This window comes from Nerophis ophidion, linkage group LG02, assembly GCF_033978795.1.
Source record: "Nerophis ophidion isolate RoL-2023_Sa linkage group LG02, RoL_Noph_v1.0, whole genome shotgun sequence".
NCBI lineage: Eukaryota > Metazoa > Chordata > Actinopteri > Syngnathiformes > Syngnathidae > Nerophis > Nerophis ophidion.
This window is the reverse complement of record NC_084612.1, coordinates 26,521,576-26,545,643: the sequence shown is the minus strand read 5'-3', so window position 1 is coordinate 26,545,643 and position 24,068 is coordinate 26,521,576. Positions and strand designations below refer to the sequence as shown.

Sequence of the window (24,068 nt, the reverse complement as noted above, 5' to 3'; positions counted from 1 at the left end):
TGGGTTGGAGAAGATGCATAAAAACACATGCACAGTTAATTTAGCAGACACTCTTGTTTTTAATAAAGCTGTATAGCAGTAATGATTCAAATGGCTCCATTCCTGGGTGGATCTTGCATGAGAGGAAGAGGGGGTTTGACAATTTTGCAATGCAGTCTGCTAATGGAAAGCATCACTCTACATAGCAATATTTACATAGTAAATATTGAAAGGGTAAAAGAAAACACATATTTGGGTGTAATAATAGAGGATAAAATAAATTGGAAATCTCATGTAAAAACTATACAACATCAAGTAGCAAGAAACACATCAATAATGAATAAAGCAAAACATGTTCCAGACAAAAAATCACTTCATATTCTCTACTGCTCGCTAGTGTTACCATATCTGAATTATTGTGCAGAAATATGGGGAAACAACTACAAATGTGCGCTTCATTCACTAACTGTGTTACAAAAAAGATCAGTCAGAATAATACATAATGTTGGATATAGAGAACATACCAACCCCTTTATTTATCAAATCACAATTATTGAAATTCAACAATTTGGTGCTTTTGCAAACAACTAAAATTATGTATAAAACAAATTAAAACAGGCTACCCAAGAATTACAACAATTCTTCTCAACAAAAGAGGAGAAATATAACCTTATAAGAACATCTCATTTAAAAAACATCTGTATGCTCGTACAACACTTAAAACCTTTAGTATACCAGTATGTGGAATTTAATTATGGAACGGATTAACCAAATAAATTAAACAAAGCACCAATATGATTCAGTTTTAGAGACTGTTCAAACTACAAGTGTTCACAAAGTACACAGAGCACGAATTATGAACATCTTAAATCCCTTTTTTTGCCCCTTTATTTTTATTGAGACAAAGATCTTTCATGTATTTAATATTTGTTTGCTTACTATGCTATATTATTTATTTATTATATATTTATTCACTGTTCTGTTCCTGTACAAAGAAATTGGATAACATGTCTATGGTATGAAAAGGGGTAGGATTAAATAAGCTCTGCTTCTTCCTACTCCTTTTAGGACATGCTGTAATGAAACAACTGGAATCGTGTGATGCATTACATTGTATTTTGTGCATGTTCAAAATAAACTGAATTGAACTTAACTGAACAACTGGCAATATGGTCAAAATATTTAAAATGCCACAAACAAATTTTAAGATATTCAACACTCTATTGCCATTTGGTTTCTAAAGTGGATAGTGCACCCCACAATTTGTCACGTTTCATGTGTCAGATAAACAGTGACGAATGGTGCCAGCGACTGTACATTCACAATGTGACTTGACATCTGCAGTAGAGCCATACTGTCCATAAATGTAACATATGTGTGCAATATTATAATATATTTATTTTTTGTATTACTGTGTAATTGGCCTTTTAATGGTTTTATGTCATACTTATAGCATTTCCAACCTTTCAAAACTTTAAAACTAAATCCAAAGCCTGGTTTATTTCCCTTGTAGTGTTTTTATCTACCTGTTTTTACTGGGGCCTGGAAATGCAATTTAAGTTTGTTCTGCTGCACACCTCTGATGTAAATATTTGGATGACAAATCTGAAAACCTGTTCATGTGTGTGCGTGTGTGTGTGTGTGTGTGTGTGTGTGTGTGTGTGTGTGTGTGTGTGTGTGTGTGTGTGTGTGTTTTGGCTACCTGTGGGTGTTCTAGAGGTGAACTCTGGGTCGAAGTGAAAAGTATCCTCAGGTCTTCCAACTGTTGGTTTGAATGGCGGCCTACTTTCCTTCCTATACAGCTTCTAAGGAAAACAATAGCTTTTCTTAGAAATGTCTCTGAGAATGTAAAAACATTAACCAAAAAAATTAAAAATTCCATCTATTTTAACATTAGATGAGACAAATGCAACGCAACGTCAAAAGGCAACTGTTACGTTCCATTCCGTCGAACATCTTTTGCCCAGACTGCCTTTTCAATAAAAGGACCACAACTATGCAACTCTAGCTGACACTTTGAAAAGTATACCTGCACTTGTCACTTTCAAAAAACAAACACAATTGTGGCCACTTGGGCAACAATCATGTTTCCATGTTTAGTTTTTACAAAGGTTTACTATTTGGTTCTTATCTACTTTGCACTTTGTCTGTATTATTACTATTATTATTATCGACTCCTATATGCCTCATTCTTTTTATTTTCCTATTTCAATGATGCTAGATCTATGTTGTTGTTGTTGAGGACAAGTGTTGTAAATTAGCTGTGGCTACAAACACTATGATGCTTACATTGGATGACTGTTTCAGATGTCTATGTTTCTGTATCTGTTCCTATTTCAAATAAACAAGAAAGAAAGAAAGAACTGTAATACTTAACTTTGCCTTTGAGAGTCGCTACTGTGACGTGTTATAGTAATAATAGCACCATGTCTTACAATGCCAGCAATTATCTCTGACTGCTGAAGGTGTACAGGAGAACATGAAAGTGCAGGGATGGTGCACGAGCATCAGAAAATTGAATTAATGAGCACCATGCTCAAAATTTGCTTGTCACACACCGAGCCAGCACAATAACTTGCTTTGAAAAGGAATTTCCACAATAATACAATTAAACATCCATCTATCCATTTTCTACCGCTTATTCCCTTTGGGGTTGCGGGGGGCGCTGGTGTCTATTAAAGCTACAATCAGGCGGAAGGCGGAGTACACCCTGGACAAGTCGCCACCTCATTGCAGACAATTAAACACAATAGTTTAATGGCAAGGCGCAGTGGGAGAATGACCGTGCCAGCAACCCGAGGGTCCCTGGTTCAATCCCCAACTAGTAGCAACCTCGTCACGTCCGTTGTGTCCTGAGCAAGACTCGTCACGTCCGTTGTGTCCTGAGCAAGACACCTCACCCTTGCTCCTGATGGGTGCTGGTTAGCGCCTTGCATGGCAGCTCCCTCCATCAGTGTGTGAATGTGTGTGTGAATGGGTAAATGTGGAAGTAGTGTCAAAGCGCTTTGAGTATGTTGAAGGCAGAAAAGCGCTATACAAGTACAACCCATTTATCATTTATTTATTTAATTTTAAACAATTTCTATTTTACACAAAATATTGTACTGTTTTACAAAAAAGGCCTGCTCAGTCGCCTTGTGGTTAGAGTGTCCGCCCTGAGATTGGTAAGTTATGAGTTCAAACCCCAGCCGAGTCATACCAAAGACTATACAAATGGGACCCATTACCTCGCTGCTTGGCACTCAGCATCAAGGGTTGGATTTGGGGGGTTAAATCACCAAAATGACTCCACCGCTGCTGCTCACTGCTCCCCTCACCTACCAGTCAAATGCAGAGGGTATTTTCACCACACCTAGTGTGTGTGTGACTATCATTGGTACGTTATAAGCAAACCTTCTGCATATAAGGTTATTAAAGATAAGATAATTAGTATTTGAATATGAAACATGTGGAAAAGGGAGAAAAGATTTTTGTCAAAAACTTAATTATTCAATATTGTAACGTTGTTTTAAAAACATTTCTAATAAATTGCTCATCTGATTCTAATTCTGTAATTTCACACGTTTTGATAGGCTGCTTCAAAAAACTTATTAAACAGAACTAAATGTTTAATAAAATACATGCCTTGTAGAATTGCATACTCACCTTCCAGTTGATCGATGCAAAGAAGCAGTGACTTTTTATTTCTTCTACTCCATCTGGTCCTGCACCTGTGAATCATACATTGATTAGTCAATGCCCATACTACGATATTGAATATATATTTGCAGTCATCCCTCATTTATCACTGTTAATTAGTTGCGGACATTGTCGCAATAAATGAATTTCCGTGAAAAAGGAATCATTAACTATGAAGTAAATATTTTCATAGCTAAAGTTTAAAAAGACAACTGTTAATTACCTTCTTAAAAGTTAATTCAACTTTAGGAGAGTCCTCTAGACATGAAATAACAGCCTTGGTTCAGTCCTTTAATCCAATATAGTAATGCTGTCTGATGTTAAGCCAATCAGCGGCCACCATACTGAACAGCGTGCTCTGATTGGTTCGGTCTCATCTAGTGTCCAATACAGCAGAACTGTAGAGTTGTATTTTTCTTTTTAATTATTATTTTGGTATATAAACAGCTTGATTAGGGACCAGCATGTTTTAAAATGTGCTTTAATTTTTTTTAATTCAAAAACACATGTTTTGCAATGTGGTAAAGCCGCAATATTTAAAGCACAATGTAGCTAAGCCAGACTGTACAGTAGTTACTAAACCGACAAGAGGATTCCGTTCCATGTTGTTCATCTGAATGTTAAACTTGATATTGTATCAGGTGAAAATAGTGCAATAGTGTAGAAATGCATCTCCCCCATTAGTACCGCCATCATGTTTTGCTGACTGCAGAATTGCTGAATCATCAGTGGCTTTAAAACCTGACACTTAACCTAATCTTGTTTATCCAAAATGATGCAAGTTGGAACTGTATAGTCCTTCTGAATGTACTTCAAAGACTCAGTACTTCAAGGATTGTAATGTGCACAATACCGAGACGGTTAGCAGGGTTCCTCTTGAAGAGTGCTCTTAATAGACTCTGCACCTCTGGACTGAGGAATTGTGGCATTCCCAATTTGGCCCTGCAAAGCCATGACAAACATTATTTTTTAATTATGGATGTTTAGTTTGCATTTATAAACAACATGATTACAGTAGGGCCTGATCTACTAAGATCCAAATAACAAGTGTTGAACAGCGTGTTAGTGGGCGTGTTGCGGGCGATCTAATAAGACTCCGTGTATAATTGCTATCAAGTGCAAACATGGTCGATTTTAAATCAGGTTTTTGTGTGTACTATACTGGCTGTCACTATGGACATATTCATTTCCCTCCACATTCACGCTGTTTCGTGCTGTTTTACAATGTTGTTTGACTTGCAGTACACATCTATAATCTGTGTCACCCTTTTGGATCTATAGAATTGCAATTTAAACAACATAAACCTGTTTTTTGCATGCCGAATGTATACTCTGGGAGACCAAACAAATAACTGTGATAGTGCATTGGAATGATCCAGAGGCAATAAAATGCATGTTACAAAAAATTGTTTTGTATATCTCCTATGTACTGTATATAAAAAGAACACCATCAGACATCATCCAGGTGTTCATCTGTGTCTAAATTAACTCAAAGTATTTTATCGGCTCACCCGCGACCCTAAAAGGGAATAAGCGGTAGAAATGGATGGATGGATGGAAAAATGATATGTCTTATATTTTTATGTTTTTATGTATATTGTTGACATGCTAGCAAGAGTCTCTCCTCCTTCTGACTGTGACTGCGGCAAAAATCATTTGTGTGTGACTGTGCCAGTTCGCAAACACATTAAAGACATGCAAAATATAGACACAAAGAGCGACAGAAGGACAGGAGCATTGATGAATCACATTGCGAGCTCTAAATAGATAGATTTTAGATAGAGAGTACTTTATTGATTCCTTCAGGAGAATTCCCTCAGGAATATTATGATTTATGTAATAATCATCTATATTTAATAAATGATTATGTTTGCATTTTCTCCTATTACTGTGATAATCAGCATATTTTTTGTATATACCGTAAATTCCATAATTCTATAAGCCGGTCGTTTTTTCCTTTGCTTAGAATCCTGCGGCTTATAAAATGATGAAACTAATTTATGGATTTTTTCCCGCAAAGGCCACAATGTTTTGTGTTGAACATATGGTTTCCATTAAACATAAGTAGAGACACTGTGTCATTGTTTGTGCTATGGCGCAATCTTAAAGGCCTACTGAAATGAGATTTTCTTATTTAAATCATTTTTAATAATTTCGCGATATTGCCATATTTTTGCTGAAAGGATTTAGTAGAGAACATCCACGATAAAGTTCGTAACTGTCGGTGTTAAGAGAAAAGCCCTGCCTCTACCGGAAGTCGCAGACGATGACGTCACAAGTGTGGGGGCTCCTCACATATTCACATTGTTTTTAATGGGAGCCTCCAACAAAAAGTGCTATTCTGACCGAGAAAACGAGAATTTCCCCATTAATTTGAGCGAAGATGAAAAATTTGTGTTTGAGGATATTAATAGCGACGGACTAGAAAAAAAATATATATTAAAAAACGAGTTAAAAAAAAAACGTTTTTAAAGATGTTTTTAAACACATTTAAAGATGTTTTTAAACACATTTACTAAGATAATTCTGGGAAATCCCTTATCTTTCTATTGTGTTGCTAATGTTTTAGTGAGTTAAATAATACCTGATAGTCGAAAGGGTGTCTCCACGGGTGTCTTGACACGCAGTGTCTCAGGGGAGTCAACGGCAGCTATGGACGGCACAAGCTCAGCTTTTCTCCGGTAAGAACTGACTTTTTAACCACAATTTTCTCACTGAAACCTGCTGGTTGACATTCGGTTGGGATCCATGTTTGCTTGACCGCGCTCTGATCCATAGTAAAGTTTCAGCTCCGGTAATTTTAAACAAGGAATCACCGTGTGTTTGTGTGGCTAAAGGCTAAAACGTCCCACCTCCATCTTTCTACTGTGACTTCTCCAATATTAATTGAACAAATTGCAAAATATTCAGCAACACAGATGTCCAAAATACTGTGTAATTATGCCGTTAAAGCAGACGACATTTAACTGTGTGTGTGCGTAGCGCTCATACTTCCTAAAAAAGCGTGACGTCTTGTGTACACGTCATTATTACACGACGTTTTCAAGACGAAACTCCCGGGAAATTTAAAATTATAATTTAGTAAACTAAAAAAGCCGTATTGGCATGTGTTGCAATGTCAATATTTCTTCATTGATATATAAACTATCAGACTGCGTGGTGGGTAGTAGTGGGTTTCAGTAGGCCTTTAAGAACAAGTTCGCTCACTGCAGGTGCTGCAATGTGAATGTCTACATTATTTTCATCAGTTTAGTGCTTTGAACCGTAAGTACAAGTGCCGTTCCGTCTTCTAGTCGTCCATAGCATTTCTACTTGTATGGAGTCTTCATTCATCACTCCAAGTAACATTTGTAGGTTGTACCATGTAACTAAAACTACTTATACTTCATAAACCGTCCCATGAGTAACTACTTAATGACCTATGTTTTGTTTCGTCATTCCTTTTAATCATTGATATGTATCTCCGGCTTATGGTCTGATGCAGCTAATAAATGGAAAACAAATGTTTTCTTGTAAAATTTAGAGGGTGCGGCTTATATATTAGTGTTGTCTATAGTTTGAAAAAAATGGTACATGAAGACAGACATGCTAAATAGATTGCTCAGTAAGGAGACACTATCCTATGCACAACGGGCTTCGAAGATTAGCTTTGCGTGCACGGTCAACTTCGTACGTGTTTTTAATACACACCTATTTTTAGTAGTTCAGGCCCTAAATGAGTATCTATATTTCCAGAAAAATGTCAACAAGTTTCAGCAGTGATGAAAGAATCTTACTTTAGAATAAGAGCCATTGTTTCCTTGCGATCTTTTCCTTGAAACGGTAAGGATCCCGTCAGCATCTCAAACTGCAAAACAGACACACGAGTGATTGTATGATCAGCTTGCACTTGGTAAATGCTCATTTATGACATTTTAAATGACTAATATACAGTAGCTTCAGTCTACATTAGGGACCTTAATGTTGACTGTTCAACGCTCAGTTGCTAACCGCCTTTAGAATTACACATTTGGAAAACTTTACAGGAAGATGTATTACATGCTTAAATAGGCTCTCGGCTTAGAAATTTGAGTAGATGGCACAGGTTTGCTTCCTGGCCTGTGCACTAACACCCAACCAAATTGTAACTCTCCAATGTCGGTGCTAAGCCCGGATAAAAGGGAGGGTTGTGTCGGGAAGGTCATCTGGCATTAAAACTAAACTAAATCATGTAAGCGACTCAACCCCTAACCGGAAACGTCGGAAGACAAGCGGTATTCTTGACATTAGCCATGATGATGACACACTTTATCTAGTGCTGCGATGCTGCTGCCATCTGTCAGCGCATGTTAACCTTCTTTCCAAAATGAGTCACCTAAGTAGGCCACTAAGACAAGCAGATGCATGACAGGACATAATCCGGCAAATATGACTATTATGCATTTTTTTCTCACACAAACAAGGAACATTAGGACATCAGGTTTTGAAGTGAAAACAAATCTTACCATCAGCACTCCGAAAGACCACCAGTCTGCACTTTGCGTATGACCCCTCCTGTTGACCACCTCTGGAGCCATGTACTCTATTGTTCCACAGAATGAATATGCTCTCTTATCGTGGTCAATGGCTTCTTTACTTAAACCAAAGTCTGGGCAAAGACAGATGAGAGAAAGGGACCCCCGGTTAGAAAGTGGATGAGAAAACATACTTAAAAGTTAGGGTGGGACAATTGGCCATACTTACCAGTGATCTTAATATGTCCTTCTTCATCTAAAAGAATACTGTTGAGAAACATGACAATAGATTTATCGGCCGATAAATGCTTTAAAATGTAATATCCAAAATTATCGCTATCGGTTTCAAAAAGTAAAATCAATGACTTTTTTAAAACGCCGCTGTGTACATGGACGTAGGGAGCAGTACAGAGCGCCAATAAACCTTAAAGGCACTGACTTCCTGTGCCGGCCCAGTCACATAATATCTACGGCTTTTCACACACACAAGTGAATGCTGGGCATGATTGATCAACAGCCATACAGGTCACACTGAGGGTGGCCGTATGAACAACTTTAACACTGTTACAAATATGTGCCACACTGTGAACCCACACCAAACAAGAATGACAAACACATTTCGGGAGAACATATACACCGTAACACAACAGAACAAATACCCACAAACCGTTGCAGCACTAACTCTTCCGGGACGCAACAATATACAACAATTTCAACTGACATCATAAATTAAAATGTGAATATCTAGAAATTAACAGGAAGTTTAAGTTAGAAATAGTATTTCTTTCTGAAAACAAGCAGTATTCAACTTGTAACTCTTAAATGAAGCATCCTCAAGATGTTGCATAATCTTTAGAAACTATTTTCTAAGGAAGCGGAGGACCATAATATCTTATTTAAATAATTATTTTCTCAATTTTAACATTTTTATTCTAGAATATAATTTATTCATGCTAAAATTAAGATTAGTAAATGACTAAATATAAGTAAATAGCTCTTAGAAGTAAGGACATTTCTAGATATACAATTTAAAATTTTGGCAGGTGGCACATAATTTGTAGTGTAGTTCTTCGGCGTTTGGTTTTACAATAATAATGACTCTTCGGTTTATATGCAGGTCACCACATGTATATGGATCATTGTTGGCGGTTTTTGGATATATATATTTTTAAGGGCGTGGCAGTCGGAATAGATGAATCCTTTGACCTGCATTGTTAGCTGCCTTTTTCTAGGAGTTTTTTTTACAATATAGAATGGAAAACGTCGCGGAATGATTAAGCGTACGCGTGACGTCACTGACTGTCATGAAATATTAGCAGCTGCACCACTCACGGCTAAAAGTCGTCTGCTTTAACCGCATAATTACACAGTATTTTGGACATCTGTGTTGCTGAATCTTTTGCAATTTGTTCATTTAATAATGGAGACTATAAAAAAGAATGCTGTTGGTGGAAAGTGGTGTATTGCAGCTGTTTTTAGCACAGAGAAACAGCCGCTGTTTCTTTGTTTGTTGTGAAGCGGAGCGGTCAAGCGAACATGTTTTTTCTACGTCAACCAGCATGTTTTTGGATGGGGAAATTGTGATATATATCTTACTAGAGAAATCATTGGATTATTTGTCGTCCTGCAGGAGCGGCAGCTCTGAGCTTGGCTCCTCGGCTTCTCTCTGAGACACTTTGTGTTCACCGCAGCCATCCGACCTCGAGGTATGTCTTTACAATCTTTTACAATCTTTAAAATCTCACTAAAACACTATTAAAACAATAAGCAGATAAGGGATCTTGCAGAATTATCCTAGTGAATGTGTCTAAAAACATCTGCATCGCTCACAATGCAATCGCCATTTTTTTTTAAAATTTATTTATTTATTTTTTTTCTAGTCCTTCACTATCAATATCCTCAGCCACAAATCTTTCATCCTCGCTCAAATAAATGGGGAAAATGTCCTTTTCTCGGTCCGAATAGCTCTTTTTGTTGGAGGCTCCCATTATAAACAATGTGAGGATGTGAGGAGCCCTCACACGGGTGACGTCATCGTCTGAGACTCCCGGTACAGGCAAGCCGTCGTTTTTTTTTTCTATTCCTTCACTATCAATATCATAATTCATGAATCTGTCATCCTCGCTCAAATTAATGGAGAAATTGTCGCTTTCTCGGTCCGAATTGCTCTTACTGCTGGTGGCTCCCATTAAAAACAATGTGAATATGTGTGGAGCCCTGCAACTCGTGACGTCACGCGCACATACTTCCGGTAAAGGCAGGGCTTTTCTATTAGCGACCAAAAGTTGCAAACTTTATCGTCGATGTTCTCTACTAAATCCTTTCAGCAAAAATATTGCTATATCGCGAAATGATCAAGTATGACACATAGAATGGACCTGCAATTCCCGTTTAAATAAGAACATCTCATTTCAGTAGGCCTTTAGATAATCGCATCTTGAAGCAATTGAGGCAATATACGACGTGCAATATTTAAATTAAACCAGGAGGAAGCACTTTTGAGTCAGTCACACATCGCCATTGTTTAAACCAATGAGAAACTCCAAAATAAAGCTTAAATCATAGGAATTTGAGCTACACTTTCTGGTGCTACTTGGACACTTGACTAACAAAAAGTAAAAAGTCTATTCATCCTCTATTGCCTGTCATGTCATCAGGCTAGGGTTTTTTTTTTGCACACATCTCTGCTGGCAGACTGACAATTTGAAAGGGCATAACCGCCTCCATATTTCACATATTCAAGCTCTGGTCTATGCTACACCCCACGACTGAATTCTCAGTTGTGGATTTAGCATTCTTGACTGCTAAACAAAGCTGGCAAAACATAACCTTCTTGGCCAAATAAAAACCAAATGACCCCGAAAGGGAATAAGCTGTAGAAAATGGATGGATGGATGTTTTCATACTTTTCAGGTTTGAGGTCCCTGTAGATGATTCCCAAACTATGCAAATGGTCCAAGGCCAGTGCCAACTCTGCAAGATAAAATTTGACGTCTTCTTCTGTGAACATTACCTGGAGGAAACACATGAAAACATATCAAGACATGTCTAATAGCTACTGAGAGAAACTATATGATAGTCTTGTGGATGTCAGAAAATGTTACAAGTTTAGACCTGAAGACCTTGAAATGCACTGTAAAGCCTTGTCATTGTTTAAAGTTGACTTATTCTAAACTTACCTCTTTTGACAGACGAGTGAAGAGGTCTCCCCCTCGGAGGAAGTCTAGGATTAGATAGAGCTTCCCTTCTGTCTGGAAGGCTACACACACACACACACACACACACACACACACACACACACCCACACACACACACACACACACACACACACACACACACACACACACACAAGGGCTTAATAGCTGCGAAAGGGCTTTAGTTTAATCATTTTTTCATTTTTTCAGCATGTATTTAAAGTTGAAAAGGTGAAAAGTGAACACGTTCCAACTCAGTGTGGCATGAGGGTTTAAGGAAAGTAGTATCATTGCAGACAATAACAGCTTCTTATATATAAATACAGTAGGGATGGGATTCTTACGGCCCCATTTCTGAGGAGATCTCACATGAGAGGAAGGGAAGGGGGAGGTTAATCACTGTGCAATGCAGTCTGCTGAAAATGATGAAAAGCGCCACTTTCATAGCAACTTACGCTATGGTCAAAGTTGGAGTTGCCACAAAACACATTTTAAGTTGTTCAACTCTCAAATGCCCATCAGACGGCTAAAGTGGATTGTGCATCACCCCCAATTAGTCACTTTCCATGGCAAACCATGACAAATTGAGCCTAATGAATCCCTTTCGTACTGTACGTAAAAGTGTTCATATAATTATTTTTTTTACTACATTTAAAATACTTCCCCTTTTGTAGTGGATATCCATGTTTTCTAGGTAACATGTAAAGGTGGTTATTTGACTTACCATAGTGTAGTTTGACTATGAAAGGGTGGTTGACCTCTGCCAAAATGTCTCTCTCCATCTTGGATCGCACACGATCCCTGACTGAGAGAAAGGTGGGGAATCAGTTTAATCACCGTTGTTTTTAATGTCAAAGTGGCAAGCCTGTAAATCTTGTCATTTACAGGATGGAATATCATTAACTTGATACAAAAATAACTAGGATCAGGTCCATCCTGTGCTGTGCAGTAATAAATATCATGCAATACCAATAGACAAGACCACTTATATTACAAGGAGTGCAGGTGAAGAGGATTAATGATCGTGCAAGGACACAGTCGACACATGCCGACTCAGGCTCTTTCATTCACAATAACACTGCACCCTCATTGACACTAATCCCATTCAATACCAGTTTATCTGAATAAAAAGTACAAAGTAACCACTTTTGCACAAGTCCCCTCAAATGTAGGGCATGCTGAGTTCAGATGAGCATACTTTATTGAACGCTGCTGTTTGCCATGCACTTATCTTTGTATGTACAAAAGGTTAATTGGCCACTAAAAGTTTACATTTTAAGGTTTTGTTTTTGTCACCGATTTAAATCAGTGGTTGAATGAGCCAATAATGCAATTACATCAAGTTTATTGACGAAGTAACTCACTGCCACTACATTTAGTCTGTTACATTTACTAAAATAACTTTTTGGGATAAATAGTACTTTTAGTTTTATTGCAACATAGTTTTTACTTTTATCTAAGTATTTTTGTAAAGAAGAAACACCACTTTTTCTCTGTTACATTGACTTTCAGTCCAACTGCTATGTTTATTTCTAGCATCATTATATTTACATATAATTTTTTGATCACTGCTTGCAAAGACACATTCGCTTAAATCACTTCTTTTTTTTAGGTATCAGCAGAGTGGAAAAACAAGTTGCCTCCATATTGAAGCTATTATTATATTGATTTGATTTATGACACCAAAAGATTTCCAAAGTTTGCGGATAAACAGATACAATCGAAATACTATCAATCTCAGAGACATTCCTAAGGCATTTTGAGTGTTAATGAGCAAGCCATCAACAACAATGCGAATCAAGCAGGCTTTGTGAGAGCCAACAACAATTACTTTTGGAAATATTATGATCCAGGACTATTGTTGTCCCAATACCAGTATTTTAGGTACCGGTACCAATACCAAAATTATTTTGATACTCTTTGGTAATTTTGATACTTTTTAAAATAAAAGGGGACCACAACATTTTTTATTATTGGGTTCATTTAAACAAAAAATCTTAGGGTATATTAAACATGTTTCTTATTGCAAGTTTAACATACGAGACAACTTGTGTTTTAGTAGTAAGTAAACAAATATTTTTGTCCAAATTATTAAGGACAAGTGGTAGAAAATGAATTATTAATCTACTTGTTCATTTAATGTTAATATCTACTACTTTCTCTTTTAACATGTTTTATATACACTTCAGTTAAAATGCAATATCCATTCAATCTTCTGTTGTTGTTTGGATGCTTTACATCAGTTTTGGATGATACCACAAATATAGGTATCAATCCAATACCAGGTTGTTACAGGATCCTACATTGGTCATATTCAAAGTCTTCATGTGTCCAGGGAAATATTTCTTCAGTTTATAAACATAACATAAACCGGTACTTTTCAGAGGAGGTCTAGTACCGAATATGATTCATTAGTATCGCGGTACTATACTAATACCGGTATACCGTACAACCCTATCCAAGACCTTATATTTTTGAGCTCGAAACACAAAGAGGATGAGCAATAAGTACAAGAAGCCAAGCTAAACGGATTTAGTTTTGTTGTCACACAGTAGCTTTAGCACATTGCTAGGTGCGAAACATACAAACTAACAATATAAAACCAGAATAAAACAAACACTTCATGTAAAATTTTCACTATCGCTGGGATGCCGACCGACGAGACGCTCACATAATTCCGTTTAGATGAAGAATCAATCAAAATCCTGAAGGAAGCATCTTTTGGGGTCTAGTCCAAATGTGGCCAGTCTGTCCATGGCCACATTTGTCTACTACCATGTGAGAAATGCATGAATTACAATCTAAAATGTACTTTTAGCAAGTTGGAGACAAACCAGAAGCAGCCGTCGACTCAGTGTGTCAACAATAGCAGCCTAAACTAGCATTAACTCATTGAGATCAATGCGCCGATTAAGTAGTATGTCTGCGGTGGTGCCTATAATAACAATATCACTCATATTTGGTCAATTTCAAGGTCATGACATGTAAATGGAGTATTGTTAGCGCTTTCTGGATGTTTTAGAGCAGTGTTTTCCAACCACTGTGCCGCGGCACACTTGTGTACCGTGAGATACAGTCTGGTATACCGTGGGAGATTATCTAATTTCAACTAATTTGGTTAAAAAAATTTTTTGCAAACCAGTAATTATAATCCGCAAATAATGTGCCTTTGTTGAGTGTCTGTGCTGTCTAGAGCGCTGCAGAAAACTGTGTAATACTCTTCCATATCATTAAGTGGCAGCAGGTAGTTAATTGTTTTGTAGTGGTCGGAAACATGTTTAATCGTGATCACAATATGCTGGCGACAGCTGAAGGCAGTGTGCAGGTAAAAAGGTATCAAATGTTAAAACCAAAAAATAAACAAAAGGTGAGTGCCGCTAAGAAAAGGCATTGAAGCTTAGGGATGGCTATGGAAAACGAAACTAAATCTGAACTGGCTGCAAAGTAAACAAAAACAGAATGCTGGACAACAACAAAGACTTATAGCGTGTGGAGCAGCAGACGGCATCCACAAAGTACATCCGTACATGACATGACAATCAACAAAATAGCAGCGCAAGACAAGAACTAAAACACTACACACAGGAAAACACCAAAAAACTCAAAACAAGTCACAGAGTGATGTGATAGGTGGTGACAGTACACCTACTTTGAGACAAGCTATAGTGATGCATGGTTAGTAATGGTTTGAATTTATATCCTACAATTGCGAGAACAACTTTTTAATGCCAATATCAGCTGCTGGGTTTTCTGTTAGTGGTGTAACTCGGGATTTTTTCAATCAAAAAAATGGGTCTTGGCTCAAAAAAAGGTTGAAAAACACTGTTTTATAAGATATGATGAACATAACAAAGGACCCTCGGTCTGTTGACTCAAGTGTTAGCTATTTATTTACGATTTCAAAAGCATAAACAAGCCAAGCATATGTGTTCTTGACTTACATAAGGTTTGTGAATAATAAACACCACATATCTTTTCAAGTTTTTTGTGTGTCCAGAATGACTGATTTGATAACATTGTCAGGGTGCAGAAGTGTTACTGCTTTGATGTCAATCTCCGAAAATAGCTGAAGGTATTCGGAACGAAATATTTGAAATGGCTGACTGAATTTGTGGCATTTTGTGATGTTTAGACGATATTTTCACAGACTTTGTGGATTGTACATACAATTGGGTATGGTTTAATGGTTAAAATGACACACAATTAAACAAATAAAGCCAACTTGATTTCCACTCCACTCATACTTTAAAACATATTCCGCTGTCACAGGATTCTGTTTCAACAATCTGTAGTAAGCACTAGTGACATTTCACCAATCAAACAGAGCCTGGCAGTCACATGACCGCACTCAACTTCTATACACATTGTAAATAGTGACATAACGTTAGACGAGGCAATGTACATGTTTACCTAAAAAGTAGATCACTTATATCATTTGTGTGAATAGATGTTCACATTTCAGCGTACAAGAATTCCACGTTCATCTATAGAAAAAATGTTGCGGTAAGTTGTTTTAAAGGGGAACATTATCACAATTTCAGATGGGTTAAAACCAATAAAAATCATTTCCCAGTGGCTTATTTTATTTTTCGAAGTTTTTTTCAAAATTTTACCCATTCCGGAATATCCCGAAAAAAGGCTTTAAAGTGCCTGATTTTCGCTATCTGCGAAGCCACCGTCCATTTTCCTGTGACGTCACCCAGTGATGCCAATAAAAACAACATGGCGGATACCATAGCAAGATATAGCGACATTCGCTCAGATTCAGACTCGGATTTCAGCGGCTTAAGCGATTCAACAGATTACGCATGTATTGAAACGGATGGTTGGTGTATGGAGGCAGATAGCGAAAACGAAATTGAAGAAGAAACTGAAGCTATTGAGCGAATAGCTATTGACGCTTATTGGCCATGTCTGCCTTAGCATCGCCGGTAAAATGTGCAGACCAAACGATCGGGACTTTCGCGTTGACACTGGAGCAACTTAAATCCGCCGATTGGACAGTGTTTGTTTGGCATTAAATGTGGGTGGAGGGAAACGCTGGATGCAAATACAGCTACAAATGTACATACAGCTAGCTTAAATAGGATGTTAGCATCGATTAGCTGGCAGTCATGCCGCGACCAAATATGTCTGATTAGCACATAAGTGAATAACATCAACAAAACTCACCTTTGTGATTTCATTAACTTTATCGTTGGAAATGCATCTGCTTTGCGTGTCGCAGGGTATTCATTCATCTCTGTGCCATGTCTGTCGTAGCATTGCCGGTAAAATGTGCAGAACAAAAGAGGGACATTCGCATCTATTGACACTGGAGCAACTTAAATCTGTCGATTGGTAAGTGTTTGTTTGGCATTAAATGTGGCTGGAGGGAAAGGCTGGATGCAAATATAGCTACAAATGAGGCATGACGATGCAATATGTATATACAGCTAGCCTAAATTAGCATGCCGTGCTAATCGATGCACATTCTACGTAAATCAACTTGAATCCGTCCCTGATCGTGTTGTTACACCCTCCGACAACACACCGACGAGGCATGATGTCTCCAAGGTACCGGAAAACAGTCGAAAAAACGGAAAATAACAGAGCCGATTTGACTTGCTTCGTGTATTGTGTTTGAGAAAATGGCGTTGACTACCTAGGTGACGTCACGTTTTGACGTCATCGCCCCGAGAGCGAATAATAGAAAGGCGTTTAATTCGCCAAAATTCACCCATTTAGAGTTCGGAAATTGGTTTAAAAAGTATATGGTCTTTTTCCTGCAACATCAAAATATATATTGACGCTTACATAGGTTTGGTGATAATATTTCCCTTTAACGTTTTAGATTTGTGGAGTTTGCAAGTTCTCCCGGTGAGTTCATAGGTACTCCGGCCTCCTTCCACCTCCAAACACATGCACCTGGGGATAGGCTGATTGGCTGATTGAACTCTAAATGGGCCCTAGTGTGTGAATGTGAGTGTGTTGTCTGTGTTGGCCCTGTGATGAGGTGGTGGCTTGTCCAGGGTGTAACCTGCCTTCCGCCCGAGTGCAGCTGGGATAGACTCCAGCACCCCCTCCACCCAGAGAGGGACATGCGGTAGAAAATGGATGAATGGCCAACGCTGTGCTAACATTAGCACCATTACAACATCATACATGACTGTAAAATCTCCACTCTTTTGTTTTACCATACATGCTGTCGGAGTGTCTCTCTATCTCTCACACACACACAAACACAAACAAACACACACACCAACAACAGTGCAAGTAATATCAAAAAATATCTACTAAATATATTGGAAGTTACTCACTAATTAGTCAGTACGGGAGTCGCTTTTTCAACAGATACTTAGTTACACTACTCAAGTGATTATTTGGATGACTATTTTTTTACTTTTACATGAGTCATATTACTCTAAAGTAACGATATAAGTACAAATTTTGGTTACTGTACCCATTGCTGCCTTAAATGCAAGGGCTTACCTGGGCTGTATCCCGGGGCCCACACCCAATCAAGGCCCCCGATTTTAACGACGGAAAGCAATGATTGCTGTTCCTAGATGTCAATCACAAACAGCTCTGCTTCATGTCGCGATTTCGTACCCTCTCTCGGCTGCGTTGTTTTTTCCTATTGCAACAAGCGGGGCTCGAACCCAGGTTGCCGGTGTGAAAGGCCAGTGTCCTTACTACTGAGCGAAAAACACAGGAAATCCCCCCGATATAGCTTTGCTTTTTCTTTCAGTATTAAGCTCCCTTGTCCGTAGTTCATTACAAAGCTGCTAAATTACCTTTGAGGGTTGCTTTCTTCAGGACTTTCATTGCATACAGTTGTCCTCTGTCCACTCCTCTGATCTTTCTCACCAGAAACACCTGCAACATGATTGAGGTCATCCATCAGAGTCGTAGTCATGCTTTTAAGACACTTATATAAGATCAGGCTGTAACAGTCAGCGATTATTTTTTTCTGTTGGCCGATCAAACGTTTATTTATAGAGGTTAATTTGTGTCTTGATTACAGAAGTTTTTTTCCTGGTTAAGACACTCAGAATGTATAAGGAAATAAAGAATGTGGGATTTATAATAAACTTTGATCAATAAAACAATGAATATTGGGAACATATGAACATTGCTCCTCTTTACTTCTCAGACCAGCTTTTTGATCAACATCTTTTCCAATAGGGTAAAATGTAACTAAGATACAACAAACTTCCTGAAACATACATGCAAAAGCTAGATATCCCCCACATCGCCGATATATCTGTTTTCTCTAAAACTTTGTTGTAAAAATCTGCTTCCGTGTGTCGGGCTGGCTGCTGTGTAAACAAACCCCACCCACTCTGCAGTGCCTTTTGCAGCTGCTCTGACTGATTACCTCTGATTGGTTTGGTCACCAATAGTGGCCACTACTACTGTGGTCTTTCTATTTTCAGTTTATTCAGCCATTGTTATGTTTGAAAATGCTTAATTGAGTTCCCCAAAAATTGTAGAATACGCTTTAAAAAAAATGGTTAAGCCGAAGTATCCGAAGTGACCGTACTCCGCTTATGTATCCTTCCACCGTACGCATGTGACTACTTCTCTTTTTCTTTTTGTACAATATTAAGAATTTATGAGTGTGCCTACATAACCACGAAGAACGAGTACCACCTCTGTTTATTGTGGTTTTAACTCTTCAAAACACCTAAATGAGTAACTCTTCAACTATGTTCAGCTTTTTTTTTTGTTCTTGTGAGACCAGAGGAAAAGGAAAGGTGGCCACAGAACCGCAAATATTGTTACGGTTCAGACCCCTGCCAGCGCCGCTCGTCCATCTGTGCGCCACTCGGGACACGCCCACGGGCGCACACATCCAGGAACGAGCCGCGCGCGTCCCCGCCCTGCAGCAGCCGCCAGCTGCAATCAGTCACCTGCAAACTTCACACCTGATGGTAATGACGGAGCTGCCTTTATAGACCTGGACAACCTGCCATCACTGGCCGGATTATAGCCATCTGTACCTGACTCTTCCCGTGTTTCTCCTGGATCCCCTGTTGTTCCCCTTGCCTGCCTTTTGGATTCTCGACCTCCCGCTTAGACACGTTTTCCCACGGACTTCCGCGTTACTTCACTCTCGTCAACATTTTGGTAAGACATCCTCCATCTAATCTACACACATAGCCTTACACCATACACACTTGAGTTTTGGCCAGACTTCATTTCCTTGGTTTATTCATTAGCAGTATTATTATTATTATTATTATTATTATTATTATTAGTACTACAGATTTATGTATATATTTACTATATATAATAAATCTTTGAACATACTGCCACCTGGTGTTCGTTTGCCGTCACCTCCCCTTTAGTCAAACATAACAGTATAATCCGGCCAATTGATTAGGGACCTGACGGTACCTTAGCCCTGCCCCAGTGACTTTCGTTCAGCCCCCTGTGAATTTTTTTTCTTTCTCCTCCTCTTCTCCCATTCACTGTCTTTTTCTTTTTTTTTGCTCCACACGGGAGGATCTGTCTTGTCCCGTCAACATGTCTTGGAAGGGGATGTTCAGTAGCAATATTAGCAAAGAGGAATTTTCTCGTCGCCTGGACACCCTCTTTCCACCCTTAGAGACTGTTCCTCAGTCTGCAGGAAGCGTCTGGCATCCGATTTTGGAGGGGGGGGATAGTACTGGTGGCTGTGCTGGTGTGGCGGCGCAGTGGCACCCAGACAGGCTACCCCCTGCCAAACTAATTCCACCTGTCTTCCGCTTTTCTCAGCCACAGCCACCAGTTCCCTGGCTAGCCTCCGAACTAGCACCAGTTCCCTGGCTAGCGACCGAGCTAGCTCCAGTCCCCAGACTAGCCTCTGAGCTGGCACCAGTCCCCAGGTTAGCGCCCGAACTAGCACCAGCCCCACAGCTAGCCTCCGAGCTAGCGTCTGTCCCCGAGCTAGCCCCTGAGTTAGCACCAGCCCCACAGTTAGCCTCCGAGCTAGCGGCAGTCCCCGAGCTAGCCTCCGAGTTAGCGGCAGTACCCGAGCTAGCAGCAGTACCCGAGCTAGCAGCAGTACCCGAGCTAGCGGTAGTCTCCGAGCTAGCCTCCGAGCTAGCGGCAGTCCCTGAGCTAGCACCCGAACTAGTGCCTGCCCCAAGGCTTAACCCCTCGTTTCCACCAGCTCCCTGGCTGGCCCCTGTGTCTCCACCAGCTCCCAGGCTGGCCTCGACCTCTGCCCCTCGGCCTGCAGCGCCGACTTCAGTACATCGGCCAGCTCCTCAGCTGCCCTCCTCGTCTTTGGCTTTGATGACTTCCGCTGCTTCCACGCCGCAGATGACGTCCGCTGCCTTCACGCCGCCGTCTTCCTATGCCTCTACGCTTCAGACGTCACCTCCTCGTTTCTGGCGAGACTCACCATGGCGTCACTCGCGTCCGCCTCCACGACTTCCAAGATGGTGGCCGTTCCTTGGTTGCCCGCCTCGCCGGCGTCAGCTGCATTCTACTCGCCATCGCCACCAGACTCGTCCCCGGTGGATTCGGGGACACTTGGGCTGGCGACCCACCACCAGTTCGCCCCTCCGCCCTCCCTTGACTTTTGTTCCTGTGCTCTTGGTGTTTCGACCTGTGGGACATCTGGAAGCTGTCCATAAGAAGGGGGGTACTGTTACGGTTCAGACCCCTACCAGCGCCGCTCGTCCATCTGTGCGCCACTCGGGACACGCCCACGGGCGCACACATCCAGGAACGAGCCGCGCGCGTCCCCGCCCTGCAGCAGCCGCCAGCTGCAATCAGTCACCTGCAAACTTCACACCTGATGGTAATGACGGAGCTGCCTTTATAGACCTGGACAACCTGCCATCACTGGCCGGATTATAGCCATCTGTACCTGACTCTTCCCGTGTTTCTCCTGGATCCCCTGTTGTTCCCCTTGCCTGCCTTTTGGATTCTCGACCTCCCGCTTAGACACGTTTTCCCACGGACTTCCGCGTTACTTCACTCTCGTCAACATTTTGGTAAGACATCCTCCATCTAATCTACACACATAGCCTTACACCATACACACTTGAGTTTTGGCCAGACTTCATTTCCTTGGTTTATTCATTAGCAGTATTATTATTATTATTATTATTATTATTATTATTAGTACTACAGATTTATGTATATATTTACTATATATAATAAATCTTTGAACATACTGCCACCTGGTGTTCGTTTGCCGTCACCTCCCCTTTAGTCAAACATAACAAATATATTACCATTGTGAAGTTAGTGTGGGGCACGGGGGGTTATCCACATATGTCCTGGCTCCCAGTACAATATAGTTAAAGCAGGGGTCGGGAACCTTTTTGGCTAAGAGATCCATACAAGCCAAATATTTTAAAAAGTATTTCCGTGAGAGCCATATAATACTTGTTTTAAGACTGAATACAACTAAATGAGTGCATTTTTAAGTAAGACCAACATTTTTATAAGTCTCTTATTCTTTTTAATAACATTGTTATTCTGAAGCTAACCAACAACAAATAAAAAACTTCTTACCATTAATGCTACTTCTTGAACAGGTGCGGTAGAAACCGGATGGATGGACTAAAAGGCATGAGAATGTTTTATATTTTGAACGTTATTTTTGACACCAGCGGAATTATTCATTACTTATCGTGTTAAGCAATGTCAGCTAAGGTTTATCTGAGAGCCAGATGCAGTCATCAAAAGAGCCACATCTGGCTCTAGAGCCATAGGTTCCCTACCCCTGGGTTAAAGTGACAATGAGGTGACATCATTAATAATAGAGAAGAACGTAATATACTCGCCTTGACTGAGTGAAATGGCGTGGCTCAGATGGCAGAGCAGCCATCCGAGTCACTCCCCCTGTGTCCTTGGGCAAGACACTACCCACCTTGCGCCAAGTGCCACCCAAACTGGTGTAAATACAGCCTAAATGTAGATAATGAGTTTCTCAAAGTAAAGCGCTTAGAGTCACTATGCGCTTTATAAATATAATTCACTTGAATAATTCAAACAGAGTTGTATCTCGAAGCTATCTGACATTCCTGTGGTGAAATATAGTTTCATCATGATGGCACAGAAGTACTACTCATCCAGTAGCTACCAGCCTCTATGAAATTGCAACCTATTGCATCGTCAGTCATGCAATGGAAAAGCCTGCAGGTGGGAGTGAGCATCTGGCCTGCTGTCATGCATTATAATTCTTGTTCCTGCTAGTGTTTTATTCCTACATGGATGTTTAAACAATGATTAGCAGTGTAAACAAAACTCTCTGCATTTTTTGCTGTTCCCCAGTTAAAGGCACCACCAGCCTACTGGTGGTGCTAAATGGAGCTCTGGGTTTAGTAGCCAGTTTTTTCTCTGGGAAAGGTTGGTCTGGGGCCTTGCAATGGCAAGGAACTGAAGATCGATGACTATCCACCTTGATCCTGGGATGTCAAGAAGCGACCGACACGACAAACAGGACTGTTCAAAGTGCCAATATTAACAGAGCAAGTAGTTTTGTTGGCCGCACAGGACTTTTGGACATGTGCGGCCTGGGTTCGGGTTTGGGCTCATCTGTGAAGGCAGAGTTATGCACACGTTCCGTCCTGACGGTTCACCTTGAGATCCAGTTGGAAAAAAACTTTTAAGTGGTGTATAATGTATACCGTATTTTAATTTTCCTGAAGGAACTCTCCTGAAGGAATCAATAAAGTACTATCTATCTATCTACTGAACACAAGAATTTAACAAAATTAGATATATATTGCTCTGAGAATTGTTGTGGTTTAGAAGGGGTGGGATTTAATAAGCTTCGCTTCTTCCTATTCTTTTGGGGACATGTTGAAATGAAAACTGTCAACCTTAGTTTGTACGCAATTGTAATCTGATATGATTGTCCGGAATAAAATGAACTGAACTGAATTGAACTGAACTTGCCTTTCCGTAGGATCCCTGTCCGAGCACCTTAAGCAGCTGGAACTGAGAAGGGTCTGCTTTCTCAAAACCCGCCTTGACATGGTTGCTGATGTCAATCTCCTTCAGTATGCTTTCATCCTGGGGAAGAACATAGTTGTTAAAACACACAGTCTGGCCTTTACAGGATATCACAATGGAAGCAAGAGTTTTAAGTGTCACAGAGCTCTTGTTCTTGTTTTTGTTACGCTTGGGTGACATGGTAATGCGTGGATCCTTTCCCCAAGATGCAGACGGAACTCTGGGGGCAGCGTGCAGGTAGGAAAATGATTTATTTTCCGTAAATCCGTCAAGAATACAAAAATGCAAGAAAGTTTGCCTATAGCACGTGAAGCTATAGCAAAGTTATGGAAAGGCCTAGCATCAAAAACACGAACAAGAAGCAAGGATCATCAAACAAAAACGTTGCATGAAGCAAACAAAACAGCCAGACCAAGTGTGGTGAAAAGCAGGGATAAATAGCTTTCTGATTAGTACCCGGGAGCAGGTGAGCATCCCGAACACTAATCAGAGGCAGGTGAAAATAATCAGCACCCATGGCAACCAAGAAGCACAAACCCAGGGGTGCTGAAACAGAACTTAGTTAAAATTAAAAAGTACCAATGATTGTCACACACACACTAGATGTGGCTAAATTATTCTCTGCATTTGACCCATCACCCTTGATCACCCCCTGGGAGGTGAGGGGACCAGTGGGTAGCAGCGGTGCCACGCCCGGGAATCATTTATGCTGATTTAACCCCCAATTCCAACCCTTAATGCTGAGTGCCAAGTAGGGAGGTAACGGGTCCCATTTGTATTG

General features: G+C 40.0%; 1 protein-coding gene across 1 annotated transcript in view; it reads right to left on the bottom strand.

Moving 5' to 3' along the window:
* Nucleotides 1-24,068, bottom strand: part of LOC133538650 (ribosomal protein S6 kinase alpha-2-like) — a 60,064-nt gene that overhangs the window by 25,386 nt on the left and 10,610 nt on the right. The window contains exons 2-12 of the mRNA XM_061880337.1: nt 23,231-23,347; nt 18,121-18,202; nt 12,069-12,149; nt 11,330-11,409; nt 11,057-11,163; nt 8,380-8,417; nt 8,142-8,284; nt 7,434-7,504; nt 4,511-4,599; nt 3,625-3,689; nt 1,682-1,784 (exon numbers count right to left, since the gene is read on the bottom strand). Of these exons, the coding sequence (XP_061736321.1) occupies nt 1,682-1,784; nt 3,625-3,689; nt 4,511-4,599; nt 7,434-7,504; nt 8,142-8,284; nt 8,380-8,417; nt 11,057-11,163; nt 11,330-11,409; nt 12,069-12,149; nt 18,121-18,202; nt 23,231-23,347 (976 nt within the window). The remainder of the gene's footprint in view (nt 1-1,681; nt 1,785-3,624; nt 3,690-4,510; nt 4,600-7,433; nt 7,505-8,141; nt 8,285-8,379; nt 8,418-11,056; nt 11,164-11,329; nt 11,410-12,068; nt 12,150-18,120; nt 18,203-23,230; nt 23,348-24,068) is intronic.